Source organism: Podarcis liolepis (genome assembly GCF_965112155.1).
Source record: "Podarcis liolepis genome assembly, chromosome: 4".
NCBI classification, from domain to species: domain Eukaryota; kingdom Metazoa; phylum Chordata; class Lepidosauria; order Squamata; family Lacertidae; genus Podarcis; species Podarcis liolepis.
The window spans coordinates 62,513,639-62,532,998 of record NC_139558.1 but is presented as its reverse complement, the minus strand read 5'-3'; the positions used below and the strand labels follow the sequence as shown (position 1 = coordinate 62,532,998).

The following is a 19,360-nucleotide window of genomic DNA, read 5'->3' as shown; positions in this document are numbered from 1 at the left end:
ATAAGTGGTAGTGTTCCAAATGTTCTGCGGTAATTTGTTTCAGAAGGCCGGTTGGCTTTTCCTTAAAATAAATGTCAATGTATCATCATCGTTTTCAGTAGCAGAATTCCAAATGACAATAAAAGAGTCTATGCACTGTACAGACCCACTGGAAGAATCTGGAATCATGGCCAGCCTCATTAATCATTAGCGTTATAACACATTAGACACTTCATGCCTTCTAGACCACAAACTGCAGATGATTATCTGAACTGAACTCTAGACCAACTTGCATTTTAAGTGGAATTCAAAAGAGTGTGTGACATTCTTTTCCAATTTATTTAACTTCAACAGAGCCATATATGAAATTAACAATTGATTCTGATTTTAAACATACACCACACCTATTTCTGAACCTTCCTGTATGATTTGTTTGCAGTTTCCTGTAACAACTAAAATAGATATGAGACGTGCAGATTGGCTGAATGGCCACAATTCATTCGCCTTTTGTTCAACATTTCAACAAACGAGAGGTGCTGAGGCATCAGGCATAAGCCTGCATTTTATTAATGTTTGATCAGGACTTGTATATTAAAGAGAGAGCTTAATTTTCAAAAGTTTCATGCCAGGCAGACCAGCTGCTTAAGAAAACACTGACAGTGTTTTCCTCCTAGACAAGGGGCCCCTTTTTGATTGATAGCAGAAAACAATTCTCAAAGTCGTAAAAGCTGAAATTACAGACTGAGTAAGGACACTGACCCTACATGTTACAGAAGATAACAAAGGCAGAGATAAATATAATTAGGAATGAGTAAATAGTAAAATAATGCCAATGTGCCTCCCAGTAAAATGAGCCATATCTTCTTTCCAAGGTTAAAGGCCAAATGGAGAAAGCATTTTTGGGAAGTCTTTTTAAAGCATTTTTGGGAAGTCTTTTTAAAGCTGTTTCTTTCTTAAACTGAGAGAGTTTAAGGGCAATAAATGTTGGGAAGAGCTAAGGGGAAAGCAGCTGGCTGAAGGGGGGGATGTAAACTAAAGAGGTTTCTTCTGAAACTGTTTTAAACTGAGTTCCTTCTTTACAAAGACCTTATTCCTTTTAAGAGGCTACTTGTGTTGTGTATTAAATATATTGGCTTAAATGTAATTATGCAAAGGATTTAAGAAATGCTAGATTTCATATAGTTGTAAGAGTATTTATCCTGGAATTAAGTCAGCCACCAGCCCAGCCCTCTTGCCAGACAGGAAGACGCCATCCAAGCGGTCCTGATATATGGCTGTCAGACATTTGTTTGGAAACCTTCAAATGAAGGAGATCTTTCAATGTTGATGTGAAACTCAAGATCCTTGACATATGTTTAAGATAAAAATTTAAGATTAACCATTTGTTTTAGAAGGCAATAGGGCAAGGAGGGCAAGAGGTGAGCTGGTAATTAAGATTCCTTGTTGAGACACATGTAAGATATATTACTACTTATTTGTCATTTATAGATGTAACAATATATAGCTCTTTGTGTTCCATATAAGGACAGGAGAATATGGGTGTATCTTTTTGTGATTGGTTCTAGCAATCAGCCAATAGGAAATCCAACCAGGCTGATTGGACAGAGGCAGCCACAGGAGGAGCAAAGGGGCTGGATTAAGGGAATATAAGGGCTGGCCATAATGGCAGGAGGCCAGGCCAGAGCTTGGTAACCATATACCACTGTGCCTCTCATTTATTTGTCTGACAAATAAATAATTATTTTAATTTCTCTATTGCTGCGTTGAATATTTCATTCCAGCTAAGCGTTAACCACAAGCAGGGTGCTACATTTTATGGTGCCCCTGTGACTCGGATAAGTGGTCTGCTGGAACGCAGCCCCTTCGCCTCACTGGGCGGGGTACAAGAGAGAAGACAACTGATTGCCTACCCAGCGCGCACTGGGAAAAAATTTTTCCAGGGGAACGCAGCAGTCTCGTCTGTCTGATACCCTGCTCACTGGCGGCGACGGACCGGGGGGAAACGGAACCAACCAAGGGTAAGTGCACAAAGGGATTTTTGGCCCTCCAATTAATTGGGAGGAAGAGAAGTCTTGATCAAACTTCTGCGTCTCAGTAAGTGGGAACTGAGTACGCTAGGTGGTTGGATACATCAGATGGTGATCTGGTGGGGGAAAAGGGAAGAATGGGAGGTAGTGTGTGGTGAAGTATCTAGCGCATTGTATGTGTGAGAAAGTACAGAGCAATCTGTAGCTGACCTGAGTGTGGAGTGGGCAGTACTTCGGTTCCTGGTAAGGCGACTTCACCAGGCAAGGAAATCCACGAAGCGTGTGTGTGAGTGACTGAGTGGATACTTCACAGGGCCATACAATGGGAGTTGGGAGTTCAAAAGGGGAAAATACACCTCTTGAATGTATGTTAAATAATTTTAAGAAAGCCTTCTCAGGGGCGTATGGAGTCAAAATGACGCCAGAGCGCCTGAGAACGTTATGTGAACTAGAATGGCCAAAACAAAATACTGAATGGCCATCTCAGGGAACCTTTGATATAAATTTAGTAAGCAAACTTTGGTCTAACATCGCCAAAGAAACTGGAGGGTGCCCAGAACAATTTTCATATATAGATTCCTGGCTGAGCACATTAAATAAAAATCCTCCATGGATAAGGGAATGCAAAGTCCAACGATGCAAATTATTGGCTGTAAAAGCCGAAGCTAGGAAAGGAATCTTGCCAAATAAACTCAAACCCATTTTTGAGGGACCAGAGGAAGAGCTGCTTCCACCTCCACCCTATGCTCCACATCGAAGGGAGCCTAATCCAAACACTCCACCAGTTGTAACCCCAAGGCAAGAAAGTGGAATGAATAATGGGGCTGGAGTCACAGAACTTGATTCCTTGATAGATTATGAAAAATATCTTCAGGAGGCATTGGAGTCCTATAATAAAGCCCAAGCAGAAGCGGTTATTCCATCTGTGAGTCCCAGTAGAACTCCATCTACAGTCTCTTTTAGTGGAACAACTGATTGCCTACCCCAAACTCCTGTACATCCAAGTCCTAGAGAATTATTACAGAAGTTACAGGGAGACCTTAATCGGTCAGCAAGCAATACAGCCAGGCGTATAAAGCTGCTAAAAGAACGCCTTGGGACAAATACCATCCCCTATGATTTGAGGCCCCTAGAGCAAAGCGAAGAGAAAGATCACGTAGTAGCCCCTCTCAGAAGAGTATTTGATGCACTTGAGGAGCCTGTGCTGGTTAACGGGCAACTCGGACCACGGCCACCTCGAACTTCGACCCTCCAGTACATTCCATTCACAACTACGGATCTGATGAATTGGAAAACACACACCCCATCTTTTGCAGAAAAACCTCAGGCTATGATGGACTTGGTGACTTCAATAATAAATACTCATAGTCCTACTTGGACAGATTGCCGCCAGCTCCTGAATACTCTGTTCACTACTGAGGAAAGGAGAGACATAATTGAAAAGGCACAGATATATTTGCGTGAGCAGGCCAGAGTGGGAAATATTTATAATATTGACCGTCATCTCCAAGACAACTTTCCCTTGGAAGATCCTAATTGGGATCCAAACAATGTAATTCACCTGGCCAGACTTACCACCTATCGCCAGACGCTTGTGCAAGGTATCCGCAGGGCATGCCAGAAGCCCACTAATATGTCTAAAGTCTCAGAAGTAGAACAGAAACCAAATGAGAGTCCAGGAGACTTTTTAGAGAGGCTGCAAGAAGCCTATCGTATATGGACTCCTTTTGACCCTGAAGCCCCTGAAAACAGCAGAATGATTACTGCTACATTTGTGGCCCAGTGCGCTTCTGACATTCGTAAGAAAATTCAGAAATCAGAAGGATGGGAAGGGATGCTGATGAGCCAAATTATGGCCATTGCACGCCGAGTTTATCGGAATAGGGATGAGGCTGAGAAACAAGAGAAGAAGAAGTGGCAGAAGGAAAAGATGGTGATGCTAGCCACAGCAGTGATGTGTTACCCATAACACTGTTTCGTGTTCGGTGTGCACCCACAAAAAGACTTAAGTTGTCACCTTTTGAGCTCCTGTATGGGAGACCGCCCTCCTTTGTTCAGGATATTCCAGCTGATCTTAAACAAATAGGAGACCATGTGACACAGGGACAAGTGCAATCTCTCTCCCGTGTTTTTGTTTCTCTTAACAGGTGGGCCCTCGAGCGCACGCCGTGCAGCATTGCCGAGCCGATTCATCAGTTCCAGGCTGGCGATAGCGTATGGGTGAAAGAGTGGAAACGTGATCCACTTGCACCTAAGTGGCGTGGACCTTACACCGTCTTGCTCTCTACTCCAACAGCGGTGAAGGTAGCTGAGGTGACCCCCTGGATTCATCACTCCCGTTTGAAGAAGTCCGAAGGCAGTTGGACGTGCAAAGGTGACCCCTCTAATCCTCTTAAACTGACTCTCTCCAAAAACCCCTGTATCTAGCCCTACCGGGAACGGGCTAGGTCACGGGCAACATTAGACGACCAGCCTGCTGCAGCCACAACCTGGAAGCTGGCTGACCTGCGCACGCCTGAAGCTTGAGGAGCATCTGAACCAGCGATTGTGAAAGGAAAGATTCTCTTATACAATTAATTGAATGCCCCCCCCTTGTGGAACAATTATCAGAGATATTACTCATTGGGGATCCTCGGGATATATGTTTTGGTCTTGGTGGTTCCCCATTCCTGTCACTGGGGGAATTATATTGGGACTAATATTTATTTGCTATCACAATAAGGTAATCTTTTGTGGAAGGAATGCATATGCTAGACATCAACATGATTTTATTATTAATCCTGATCCCTTGGGAAGGGGAAGGGTCCTTGAATCTGGCCAAATTGACTAAATATGGATTCCGCCATGACCACAATATGTGGGTAGGTTTAGCTGAAATGGTAGCCAATGTTGCAAATAGGACCAATTGCCTTGTTTGCTCTCTTGGGCCAGATGATTCAGAGGGAGGTATGCCCTTATTACCGATACCATTAGATGCCATTGGTATGGTAAGCGAAATACCACACCAAACAGAAGTACAGAATTTCCCCGGATGGAACTCAACTAAACCATTATGAGTTATACCTGTACAAGGGGAATTCTGTGTACATAAATCATCAGATGCAGCTGATTCTACCATGATAGGCTCTTCTCATTGTCACTATACTTGGGATAATATTAAGAATACCTGGGCACACGATACTACCTATCGAACTCGGAATGCCTTGCCCTGTGCACCTCCTTTTATTCATGCATGGAAAGTGGTATGGAACATAACTGTGACAGAAAAAGGCAATCTAACATACTGCACTGTGAACTCTCTACCGCTTTTGCTATTTCGCCTTCTGTACTCCACGTACCAAAAACCTCAGACCCGATGGTTGTGGTGGATATGTGGAGAATGGGCATACAAGAAACTCCCCTCCAAATGGAGTGGGACTTGTTTCCTGGGATGGGTATTACCACCAATGTGGATTATGCCCACTAATTTGGCCAAGCGTACACGAAGAAACGCTGATATTTCTCATATAGCAGGAGGAAGTACCCAAAGTTGGAGCGGTACTGATGATTGGCCACCAGAGCGCATTATAGCCTATTATGATCCTGCCTCCTGGAATCCTGGTGAGCTCATACAAGGGGCACGGGATCCTATCTATAATCTAAACAGAATAATTCGATTGCAAGCAGTAGTGGAGCTTGTAACCAATGCAACGGCCCAGAGTTTGAGACTTATTGCACAACAGTTGGATGAAAGTAGAGCCGCCATTTTGCAGCTGAAAATGGGAATGGATTATGTACTTGCCAAGCAGGGAGGCCTATGTGGAGTCTTGAACTTGACAGGGAATGCCTGTTGCTTTAACATTTCAGATAATGGTGAGGCAATCCGTGTGTTGGCCACAAAGATGGAGAATATAGCACATGTCCCAGTACAAACATGGGAAGGATGGGATATGGGATGGCTCACCAATTGGTTACCTAATGTCACAGGACTCAAAGGGATACTATTGTCTTGCTTGTTTTTCTTGACAGTAGTGGTAATGGTTTTATGTATGATGCCATGTATCATTTCATGTTTTAGAAGTACAATTAGCAAGATGGTTTCAAATGAAACTCTACCTCATATCATGGCCCTATACAGAGCTTTACCTCAGGAATATGATGAAGGTCAAGCTATCAAGGACACTTGGGACGAAGGTCCTTGAGCTTGAAAGGGGGGAATGAGGCATCAGGCATAAGCCTGCATTTTATTAATGTTTGATCAGGACTTGTATATTAAAGAGAGAGCTTAATTTTCAAAAGTTTCATGCCAGGCAGACCAGCTGCTTAAGAAAACACCGACAGTGTTTTCCTCCAAGACAAGGGGCCCCTTTTTGATTGATAGCAGAAAACAATTCTCAAAGTCGTAAAAGCTGAAATTACAGACTGAGTAAGGACACTGACCCTACATGTTACAGAAGATAACAAAGGCAGAGATAAATATAATTAGGAATGAGTAAATAGTAAAATAATGCCAATGTGCCTCCCAGTAAAATGAGCCATATCTTCTTTCCAAGGTTAAAGGCCAAATGGAGAAAGCATTTTTGGGAAGTCTTTTTAAAGCATTTTTGGGAAGTCTTTTTAAAGCTGTTTCTTTCTTAAACTGAGAGAGTTTAAGGGCAATAAATGTTGGGAAGAGCTAAGGGGAAAGCAGCTGGCTGAAGGGGGGGATGTAAACTAAAGAGGTTTCTTCTGAAACTGTTTTAAACTGAGTTCCTTCTTTACAAAGACCTTATTCCTTTTAAGAGGCTACTTGTGTTGTGTATTAAATATATTGGCTTAAATGTAATTATGCAAAGGATTTAAGAAATGCTAGATTTCATATAGTTGTAAGAGTATTTATCCTGGAATTAAGTCAGCCACCAGCCCAGCCCTCTTGCCAGACAGGAAGACGCCATCCAAGCGGTCCTGATATATGGCTGTCAGACATTTGTTTGGAAACCTTCAAATGAAGGAGATCTTTCAATGTTGATGTGAAACTCAAGATCCTTGACATATGTTTAAGATAAAAATTTAAGATTAACCATTTGTTTTAGAAGGCAATAGGGCAAGGAGGGCAAGAGGTGAGCTGGTAATTAAGATTCCTTGTTGAGACACATGTAAGATATATTACTACTTATTTGTCATTTATAGATGTAACAATATATAGCTCTTTGTGTTCCATATAAGGACAGGAGAATATGGGTGTATCTTTTTGTGATTGGTTCTAGCAATCAGCCAATAGGAAATCCAACCAGGCTGATTGGACAGAGGCAGCCACAGGAGGAGCAAAGGGGGCTGGATTAAGGGAATATAAGGGCTGGCCATAATGGCAGGAGGCCAGGCCAGAGCTTGGTAACCATATACCACTGTGCCTCTCATTTATTTGTCTGACAAATAAATAATTATTTTAATTTCTCTATTGCTGCGTTGAATATTTCATTCCAGCTAAGCGTTAACCACAAGCAGGGTGCTACAGTGCAACACAAATGCTCCTTCAAAATTAGGCCAAGCCTGACCTGGGGGTAGTGTGACTCCTTAATCCCTCCACTTAGCTGGGTGTTAAGGTGCTGGTCAGATATTAAGTAAAGCCTTGCTGATTTACTCCCGCCCTGCTCCTAAACCTCTGACATACGTTGGACATAAATAGGGGCCTTATCCTGGGTCTTGCAGCCTTGAGTTGCAAATGTCAAGAATCCCACCTCCCCAATGTGCCTCAGTGTTTTCCTGACCCTGCTTGTATATCTTTTTTCCTGAACTTTTCTTCAAAAGTTGACTAACATAACCCACTGTATATGGAATATACCCTACCACCTGCCTGGCTTGTAATGCAGAATAGCCAACAGAAACAGCAACTCCACAAATATCAGAATATCAGCCAGTCAGTTCACGTGGCAAAACAAAAAAAATCCTACTTGGCCTGTAAGCAAGAAGACAAAGTCTGCATTGTACCCAGGCACAAGTGGGTGGGTACCATAAAAGGAGTGAGCAGCCTGGCCAAGGGTGCTATAATAAATTTATTTATTTAACAATAATAAATTTTATTTATATCCCGCCCTCCCCAGCCGAACCCGGGCTCAGGGTGGCTATATGTTGGTGAGTCCTGGCTCTCCACTAGGCTGAATACAATGCCTATACCCTTTCCAGCTAGAATGAGGTATAGGTAAGAGATTTATTTTAAAATAACAACCAGTTTTATTACAGGTGTGTTTGCTGCCACCTGTAAAAGTGCTCAGATAAAAATAATCAAAGAATATTATTTCCTATATAGTTTGGATCCAAAGTTCTATTAAAAAAAACTAATGTGGCCAGATCCAAGCCATAATGCACATGGAAATATATTTAAGGTATCTGCAGTCAATGAGTAAAAGCACTGAGAGTGGGGAAGTTACACAGAGCTATAGAAAATAACTTAGAACACCATTGTCCATTCTGCTCCATGAATCTTCTAAGCCCTCATTTGTAATCCATAGTTAAAGAAGGAAATATACCTTTTCATTTATCCGTTTTAATAATAGGTGTGATGTGCTTTCATATCACACTAAAAGAAAATGTAAGAAAATGGTGCTATTTCACAAACAATGCCATGCAAGAGATTCTCAAGTTCCTTCTAGCTGGCAACTAACAAAATACTGAATTACCGGTGACAGCTTTGAGCAATCCAAGCATTTTAAAATCCATATTACTTCCAGACTAATACCTCTATTATAATTTATTATAACAGTCTCATTACATCCTGACATTCTGTGTAAAGACCTTAAAAAATCATGAATCTATTCAGAGTTAGAACAAAACAAAAATTGCATTTTCTATACAACAACCAAACTTGAGAATTGCTTTAACAATGTTGATCCCTCTTCTTTCACAGTAAGTTGTTTATAAATCCTTCATTTTGCTTTGTTTGTTTCTTGTACTTTTACTATGGCTGTGCTATATCTTTGCATTTGAATTTTTCTTTATTAAAGAAATTATTTGAGTGAAGGGAGGAAATGCTCCTGAACTCTTCTTCTCTTCAGTCCTTTAGCTATTAAGAAGAGCCTGCTGGATCAGGCCAGTGAGCCATCTGGTCCAGCGTCCTATTCTCACCCTCAAGCAAGATGTGGGCATGAATTCCAGCAACTGGCATTCAGAAGCATACTTCTTCTACCATAAAGGCAGAGCATAGCCATTGTGGCCAGTAGCTATTGGTATACCTCCAGGAATCTGCCTAATCCTCTTTTAAAGTATCCATGTTGGTGGCCACCACTGCCTACTCTGGGAGGCAATTCTGTAGTTTAACTATGTGCTGTGTGAAGAAGCACTTTCATTGGTCTGTCCTGAATTTTCCAAAAAAAAATCCAGTTTATAAGCATCCTGGGGGGAGAACTAGGCACATGGGGATGTGTCTCAGGAAATAAAAAATAAACTCCTCCAAGCACTAAAGAGGGAGAGTTCTGGTAGGAGCACTGAGTGTTATTTCCCCATTTTATCCAGAAACATACTCCCTCACACATACTCTACCAGCAATAAAACACTAAAGTTGCAGCCTGGGCACCATCTCCGCACCTAAACCCTCTAGTATGATAGAGCACATTAGAAGACCTCCGGAACAGGAAAGGGGAGGAAACCCTGTATTTTCCCCAACCTCTTCAGCTCCTAAACTCCACTAGCCTCTACCAGAATGCCTGGAATCATGACCAAAGACAGTTCTCTTAGGTATAGAAATAGGCTGCAACATTTCAGTTTAGTTTTGTTGCAGATCGCTTTTATACATTCTGTTTCTTAGAAACCATGTTTCTGTCATCGGTGCAAAGCTGTAACTTAGGAGATACAGCCACCTGGAAGATCTATGACTGCAGGTGCCTATTTATGTTTTTCTTTAGGATTATGATGCTCTGTATTAAACAGAGAGGTGCATGTTTTGGTGAGCAGAAGTTTGGAGAATTGGGAATTTGTTTTATTTTGAAAGTGTGAGAGTCGATTTTGAGAGCTTTGCCTAATGTTGATGCCTATCAGGGCTGGCCCACCCATGAGACAGACTGAGGCAGTCACCTCGGGTAGCAGGATCACATGAGGCAATGCCCTGTTGAGTGCCTGCCAGCAAAGCAAGAAGAAGAAGAAGTTTCCAGTGAGATCTCATTAGAAGCCACCACTATACAACCCCAGTATGTGAGGTTCTGGTTTTAAGCAGAGGTTGCATGGCCACCAATACTTTAGTTGAGATTCCAACTCTATGATTCTGTGGTGGAGTACCAGCAATGGCACTTTCCCATTTCATCTCAGGCAGTGAAATGAACTGTCCCAAAGTAGTAGTTGTTGTTAGCAGGTTACAACACTTAAAATACATTGATATGAAAACACAATATTACACAATATTAAAAACGTCTTAAAACAACTTAAAATCACAAAAATGCTTGGGAACCTGTGGAGAAATCAAAAGGGATTTGTTTGTATTTGATGAATTGGTGAATTATGAAATGCTTGTGCACAGAAGGCAGCAAAAGTGGAAGAAGGCAGGTGGTCTCCACGGCCATTTCTGCTTTTGTACCTTTTCTCATTGTGTTATATTGAGATGGAATTTCATGTCTTTTCTTCAAATTGGGATCTGTTCACATGCAGTGGTGCATCTATGCCCTTCAAAAGCAAAACAGAAAACAAGCAAAACCTTTTTTCAGAGTCTGCAGGAAACCTTTATCCAAGTATAATGTACAATTTAATTTCAATTTATTTGCAAAATTAATTATAAGTCAGAGATAACACAGAAAATTATGTTCTCTGTTGCTTTTCTGTGACAATAAAGCAATGTGGCTTTCCTTTTGAGCTGTGTTCCAGCTTTTCTGATATGAAACTTTTACAGATAAGGCCAGTGAGCAACAATAATCAATGCAAAAATATATGCACTCATTTGTTCTTTATGAGTCTCCATAAAATTGCTGGGATTTGGAGCTGCTTATCTTTCCCTAACGTCCTTTCAAACATGTCTTCAAGGTTTGGTATTTTATATATTAGGTAAAATATATGCTATTTGTACTATGAATAGAAATTAAGACTACAATTTACACACAGGACATTTTTATGTGAACCACTAGGCATAACCTTGCATGTGGCTGAACAGAAGCATTTTTGACTATAAAATATGTTGTGTCTAGTATTAATGCTCGGTTTATTTCAAATATATGTTTCATTTTTTCTGTGAGTCCAAATATGAGAACAAAAGTGATCATGTCAAAAGCCAAATGGTTGAAGGTGGAAGAATTTTACACATTCCAGAAAGTTTTATTTATTCATTGGTTTGTTTAGGACATTTCAACTCCTGCCTGTTAAATGAGATAGCAATCTTTCCCCCCAAGAATGCTCCCAGGGGTGACGCTATGTTAGCATGCTGATGGGAGTTGTAGTCAACAAAACTGTTTGGCAAAAGCTGTGCTATGTCATGACAAATGTTGTTTCTGCAGCTTTTAATTCTTGTTAGCTTCATGTTTTTAACATTGTTTTATGATTTGTAATACGTAGGCTTTATATAGTCTTTTTTTGTATACCGTCTGGCTACTTTTTAAAAAAATGTAGAGCCATTTATAAATACTAAAATAAAAAGGGATGCGGGTGGTGCTATGGTCTGAACCACTGAATCTCTTGGGCTTGCTGACTGGAAGGTTGGCGATTCTAATGCCTGCAACGGGGTGAGCTCCCGCTGCTCTGTCCCGGCTCCTGCCAATCTAGCAGTTCTAAAGCACACCAGTGCAAGTAAATAAATAGGTACTGCTGTGACGGGAAGATAAACGGTGTTTCCATGCGCTCTGGTTTCTGTCACAGTGTTCTGTTGTACCAGTAGCGGTTTAGTCATGCTGGCCACATGACCCGGACAAACGCCAGTTCCCTTGGCCCGAAAAGCGAGATGAGCGGCACAACCCTATAGTCACCTTTGACTGGACTTAACTGTCCAGGCGGTCCTTTACCTTTACTAAAATAAAAAACAGCATTGGTGTGTTCTAATGAAAATGAAGATATAACACTGATCTGTCACTGCCTGAAGCAGCAGCAAAAGTGGTTTTTAATTATGGGAGGGAGAAAAAAACCCTCAGTCACCTTGTTGGAACTATCCCTCTCCCACATGTGTACAGTACTGGCAAGCCCGTTAAGATTACGCCAATCATCAGGGGTCCATCCCCCCACCCCACCCCGGAGAACTAGTAACAAAGTCTGGGCCAGATACACCATCTAACACTAGTAAATTATTTGTTAGTAACAGCCAATGTTTACTCTGTACTTCAGCTCTCAACAGTGGGATAGACTCATGAAATAAACTCTTTGTGGTGCTTCATTCCTTGTTCTTCTTTTTCAGCTGAACAACATCTCCAGGAAGTAAGATTAACTTGCAGACCAGAACTCCATCACCACCACCATCTCTCTCCAAACAATTTTTCACATAAGGGGAAAGATGAACTCATTTTTCCTCCCTGTACTCAGCATCACAGCCTGAAGAGCAATGATCAGGAGATCAGGACTGTGACTGTTTACTTTCTCTTAATATCTTAATTGCCTGATTATGCATCATGACAGTTTAGCCCTGCGAGCACATTCCTTCTGCCTTTATTCACAGTGTGCCACCGTTCTCTGCAAGCCTGTGAAAGCAAAATAAGAGAGAAGCAGTTTAAGAAGAGAGATGCTAAGAGATGGGAAGGATAAGCAGAGAATTGATATGCAAAAGCACAAGGTTATCCAGTGTTTGACCTTATTGATCATTTTTTGTCTCAAGCATTTATTTTTCCCTGGTTGCTCAACTCATTCCAAGGATTCTTACATAAAGCTTGTCGATTCATCCCATTCTTACGATAAAGCCTATTGTCCCTCCTTTCTTCGTTCCCTAGTGGATACAACCTAAAGTCTACTTGCCCTTGAACACCAGCTGTTCTAAAGCTGAGATATGCCTTCACTATTTTCTGAGCTCAGTCATTTTAGATTCTCCACTACAGGCAAATAATACCAAAAGAGCCAAAAATGGCAAAAGGAGACATTTCAGAGGAGGAGTTCCACTTTCAATAGCATCACTGCATGCACACACACCCTGCACACACTACGCTGGTTTTGCAGAGGTAAGCATGCTGAAAGCTGATAAAATCACTAGGTCTACTCTGTGCACTGTAACCATAGACTTCATCTTGTCTTAGTGAGATGATTGTAAGAGTCATATGCCACGAATGATCCATGGAATCCCTTCAAGTTATTTGATCCTAGTATTGCACAATTCCATAGCAGGGAGAGATTGCAAGATTAGTTTTTTGGAAAACTAATGAATATTCTTTCAAATACTTCATTTCAACTGGGCCCATTTAGAATTGAACCAGGAGCATTTTGCTCTCAGTAGTTTGAGAACTTAAAGGTGATATAGATTCTTCCATCAGTGTATAGTACCTGCATGAGACTTGCTAACCTACAGCTATTAATGCATTGTTTATCACTCCTAGACCATATGAGGCCCAAAAGAGTTCAGAGAACCTCTGCATCACCCTCTAGTTTCTACAACCCTAGATTTCCTTCAAATGGGCTTGTGTTTTTTTCCACATGGTGGTCACCAGCAACCAGTCTGGTTGTTGGGTGGTTTTACTGTATAATATTGTACTAGCAATACTGTGAAAACTTGCTGTGACATGTTGCCATATATGCAACATACCTTCCACAGCAAATGATCAAAGCTGACAGTGCTGACCATGTGTTTTGCAAGGCAGGATATTATGTAAAGCAGTGTACACACTGCCAGCCGCCTCTGAATGAGTTCTCTCGAATGAGAGTAGAAGGCTTCTAAAACAATCCTACTAATGCTATTCCAAATGTAATTGTAAGGAGAAATGCAATAATCCTCAAACATTTTAACCATAATAATATCCACACAGATCATTTTAGAGTTTAATAGCCCTTGCCAGTGATCATTACCTTACAGGATGTTGTTAATTTTTCAGATATGCCTTATGTCTCAGGTTTCAGTGCTTAAATATACTGAGCATAAAACTGCATAATATTATGAACCTGGAATATAAAGAGCTATTTAAATTTCTCAGGCCAGCCTTTCAGATATAACTGCATCAACTTCTGTTTCACTAACTGGTATTTGGATTGCAAGTGTGCCCCAAGTGACGCGACTCAGAAGTTGCTAAGTGCAAGCAGAGACATATAAGAGTGATGAAGTACTCCATTATTTTTAAAATAGGCTTTGGTTTCCTAAAAAGCCATGATGTTCACAATAGTATTGTGTTTGGAAATGGAAGAGGAGGAAGAATCACAAAGAACTCACAGATACTGGCTAATATGTACAGGAAAATGGAATTGACATTTTGACTGAATCCTGATAGACCTACCCAGATATCCATCTTGGCTTAGTGGCTCATGAATTGAGGTTCCTATTCATTTCAGAGGAAGGAGAACATAAACCAGCTCTTTAGTTTCAGTGAATGGGGAAGCTGTTAATAGGCTGGGGAACTCCGATTGAACACTGAAGTTCCTTCACCCAAAACCGATTACTGGACTGGAGTTTCAATCCACATCAAAATACTGGCATACCATGTATATTAAACATTTCCAAACCAAAAGTGGCATTCTAGTAATGGGCAAACTCTCCTTGGTTCAATTCAGAATTTGCATAAAAATAATAATTAAAAAATAGCTTGGTTTTCTGCATGTAATTCTAAAATTTGGAAACACTGTTGCCTCCTACTGATGTCTTCACAGGGCATAGCAAGAACCAAATACTTCATTTCCCCCAGAAGAATCACTAGATAAAAAGTTTCTTTATGTACTTTTTATTTCATTTTGTGTCAGATTATATCCAAGTTATGATTTAAAGTTCCATCAAAAGGGAAGGAACTGTTCTTGTATCCCACTAAAATAAAAACCAGTTCACCTTGTGAAACACTTGCTAAGTTTTATTTACCTTAGACTTGCTTTATAGCTTTTACCAAATGCTGCCCTGTCTTGCTGGAGTGACAATTATAAGGGTTTGGAGAAGAGCCTATCATTTATTTTAAAAATGTCTTGGGTTTCTGGGAGTGACAATTATAAGGGTTTGGAGAAGAGCCTATCATTTATTTTAAAAATGTCTTGGGTTTCTGGGAGCCATGTGTCCATTCTGAATGAATTTTTTAAAGCCAAGAGGATTACTCTAGATTCACTGCAGATATTACATATGAATAAAAACTGGTTTGTAGAGACAGACTGGTGGTGAGATGAGTACTTCCCATATCTCTCTCATATCTTATTTGGAATTACATCCAAGAGTAAGTCTTCAATTGATCTGTGCCTCAGTCTCTTTCCCTCAAAGCCACTTAAAAGTACACAGCTTTAGAGTAGCTGAGGCCCTGGCTGTACAAACATACTGCAGAAATCTCAAAATACTTTTTTTTTAAAAAAAAGTATACAGTACACATTTTCTTTCAGTATCTTGACTTTGTGTTTTCTTTTATTGCTTTAGTTATTCCTTCAGAAACTGTTTTTTGTTTTGTTTTGTTTTCACTTATTATGGATGAGCATTGCTTTTGCCACAGCAGCCCTGAGGCCAAGTGGAATGATTGGTAGGAAAGTGCTGGAGCTACATGGAATAGCTCATTTTTTCATTCCAAAGGTTTCAGGTTCCATCCAGTGCCAGATTTACATATAAGCTAAACAAGCTATAGCTTAGACCCCCACTCTCTTGCCCCCCCATATACATCTTCTTAATTGTATTTCAGTTCAACAATTACTTTGATAAATACATATTTTGTTATGTGCAAATGGCTTTAGATACCTATTAGGTCAATAAATTACCATATAGCATATATTCAACACAAAAAACAGCGACATTTATTGTTGACAAAGCTGGACATATAAAGGGCCCCATTATCTTCAGTAACTTAGGGCCTCATCATACCTAAATCTGGCCTTGGTTCCAACCCTAGCATATCCTGCATATTCTGTGGTGGATGGAAACCCTACCGTCTGAAAACCTGCAGAGCTACTGTCTGCCATCATAGACAGTATATTGAGCTTAGATGGAGCAATGGTCTGATTCGCTATCACACACCTATCTATGATCTGTTCCTTCGGTTGTGCATAGAGATGGTGCAATGGGGAAAGCACAAAATGTAAGGTTCCCAAAGATCCTGAGTTGAAGTCAAAGCCCTCTTCAGGTGTTCATAACCATGCAATGATATTCACATGAGGGAAGGAAATGGGAAGCCTCCAGGTGAATAAGAACCCTTGGCTACCAGAAATCAGCTTTATGTGGTTAGAAGCCCCATGTAGATCTTCATGCTTGACACATGAAGGCTGAGTAGAGGTGGCATTCCCAGCATACAACAGATGCTGGAGATGGTTTCAATACACCCAACCTTCTACACACATCAGCATTCATGCTAATATACTCAATCTTACCTACCTTTCCGTTCTTCTGTAACTGGGTGCTGAAAAATCACTTTTTGACAATGGTAAACATTTATCGGTCTACGTGCACATATTCTGATATTCCCCAAATTTTCCAGCAATTGTCAACACTCGCACATAACTTTTGGTACTCCAAACCATTCTGACTTTCACCATAACATATCTATTATATAACTCAATATCTGTATAGTGTTGTGAACAGAGATTGCCTGTGATATTGTAAATATCCTTTCACCCAAGAAGGTAGAGAAGAGACCATGAAGGTCTGCCTGGTAGCTCTTTGATAACAGCCACTGTAGTATTAATAAGCACAGTACAGTATACATAATGTATGAGGTTCCAGTTAATAAAATCTGCTTGTCTACAAGTGTCTTCCTACTTTCCTAATGAGCTTGGATTCTCCTCACTTCCTAGCAATTGGATTCTCCCACTGCCTAGCTATCAATCAAGCCTTCATTTCCGTCACCTACCTCTCGCCACTTATTTGTGCTACTTTTATAACTTCGGCGACTTGCCTCTCACCTTCAAGGTTGTGTCAGGGCATCTTGCTTCAAGGCAAAGCTGAACATGGATTTGACAGCCTGTAGCTGTAAGAATAAAGATATAACATAAAAGGAGAAAGGAGCAGTAAAAAGAAGAAGAAGAATTTACATGGGTCAAATAGGGGTTGAAGAATTCATACCTATAAGAACAGAAGATGAGGAATTCCTATGAGGCGGGAAGGATAAACGGCATTGTTTTGTTTTAATTTCTAGCATGAACACTGAGTTAACAAAGGTCAGTGCAGAATGCAATGGAATTATTTCATACCTGATCTAAATCCCTCTGTGTTTGAAATCCTCAACATTCAAATCAATTCCATTCAAATTAATCAAACTTGTCTCTAAGTAAGCATGTTTAGACTTTTGGAGCGCAATATAATATTAAATATTTCATTCTTCAAAGTAACTGGTAATTAACTGTTCAGAATGGTTGTCATAGTTCTGTAATTTTGAACAGATTACACTTTACTGAGACTATTTTTTTTCTTATTTCATTTTGAAGTGGTTTTATTAGCTAAGGCACTAGGAGTATGCTCTTATGCTTAAAAAAGTAAATAAATCACAGTAGATCTTAGCAAATAAATCACATTTCTAGGACTCTGAATGGTATGTTGGGCAGCAGGAGCTCCCCTAAGGGTATTATGAATGAAAAGCAATATGGGCAAAAATGAAGCGATAACATAACTGCATTGGTTTACTGTAGCATACAAAATAAAAAGCCATTAAACTCACAGATTTCTATTTAAATCTGAATGAGCATTAAATTCTCAAATTGATTTAACCCCCTCTGTCCAATAATCAGATGATCCTCCCCCAGATGTCTGTTACATCAGAATATAAATAAAGGTATGCAGGTAAATCCTTGGGGAAGAAAGAGCCTTTAAGGCCATCTAATCCATATTTCATACTCTTTCATTTTGCCATGTATTCTTCCTGAAGAAAGTCATACATTCACAAGGCCATAAACTGATGCTGCTTTGGATTCAATTTATTTATACTCACACAACAATTCATATGATTTCAGGCCAAAATAGTATAGTGGAAGAATGTGAGGTTTCTCCCCATTTATATTCACTGTCCTGTCTTCAGACATAATGCATTTCTCTCCAGAGCTAATTCATCTCACTTTTAACCAGTGCACTACCAAATTCTGTGCTAGGAAAGAAAACATATAAACAAAAAGAAATTATACGTTATATTAGTAGGAAGGATATGGACAGGGTGGCAGCAGAGCGGTTGGCATTGTGTCTCAGGAGTAAAATTTGTACTAGGGGCTTAATTTAATATTTGAAGTCAGTTTCTAAATCACCAGACTTAGATAACGAAAATGAAGACTGCCCTAATATAAACTGGGCAAGAGAAGATATCAGCCTTACTCTAGACACTGTTGCTGAATATAATTGCTGGATTATATAGTTGAAAAACTGAATAAGCAAGGCAAACAATCTAGTGGTGAACAATAGCGGCCAGTGAAGTACCTTGCCAATAGTAATTGCTGCTGTGAATTGGTTGACTGGACTAAGCAAACCAGATCCTCACTGGCCACCTTGAGGAACTGATGGATGCAGAGGACAATTCAGTTAGCACCATGCAAGCACATTATTGCTAAGTGACTAGCACCCTTACTGATGGCAGTGGCTTACAATCATAACAAGCCAGCATTTTCCTGCCTCCACTAATTGTTGTTGTTGTTTAGACATTTAGTTGTGTCCAACTCTTCGTGACCCCCTGGACCAGAGCATGCCAGGCACTCCTGTCTTCCACTGCAGTTTGGTCAAACTCATGCTGGTAGCTTTGATAACACTATCCAACCATCTCGTCCTCTGCCGCCCCCTTCTCCTTGTGCCGTCCCCTTCTCTCTCCCAGCATCAGGGTCTTTTCCAGGGAGTCTTCTCTTCTCATGAGGTGCCCTCCACTAATTAGTAATGTGTAAAAGAAAAGTGGTCCTGGGTGATGGTGGTGGTTATTTAAAACCATTCAAGATCAATTAATGAGAAAAGAGTTGCTCACATAAAACATATAACTTCAATAGCTTTTAACAAAGAGATGTGTGTGTTTGAAAAGTGAGCTTGAAGGATAGGATTGATTTTAGACTTGCACTGGAAAAAGCCTTGAAGCACAGTTGGTAGTCTTGGCCAAGTTGTGCCTTTTAGCCAAAACTTAACACAGTGGTCTTGGTACGATAAAATCAGACAACATCATCCACACTGTCTTGAACTCCTTGGATGAAAGGCATGATACCAATACAATTTTTTAAAAAAACCTTATTTTCTGAATAATCTCTAATTCTTAGAGGTAACAACTGGAGATGAAAAAAACTGGTATAGAGGGGGAAATAGGAAGAAGCCATATATTAAGTCAGACCTTTAGTTCATCTACTCTGAACGAGAGTTTTGTCTACCCTGACTGGTTGTGGCTCACCAGGGTTTC

At 40.4% G+C, this 19,360-nt stretch overlaps 1 protein-coding gene and 1 long non-coding RNA gene across 3 annotated transcripts in view; one reads left to right on the top strand and one right to left on the bottom strand.

Moving 5' to 3' along the window:
- The window catches only part of LOC310704781 (uncharacterized protein), a 240,754-nt gene extending 225,808 nt beyond the window's left edge, over positions 1-14,946 (top strand). For both annotated transcript variants that reach the window (XR_014524983.1, XM_083498764.1), the window contains one exon: positions 12,322-14,946. Coding sequence is in view for 1 of the 2 variants with exons in the window: in XM_083498764.1 (XP_083354890.1) it covers positions 12,322-12,515 (194 nt within the window). In the remaining variant the exon portion in view is untranslated. The remainder of the gene's footprint in view (positions 1-12,321) is intronic.
- Positions 10,456-18,028, bottom strand: LOC310704826. Its single transcript, XR_014525052.1, has 3 exons — positions 17,933-18,028; positions 16,859-16,975; positions 10,456-10,613 (listed from the first exon to the last, which is right to left on the bottom strand). It is a non-coding gene; the product is annotated as an uncharacterized lncRNA (long non-coding RNA).
- Positions 18,029-19,360: the final 1,332 nt, after the last annotated feature.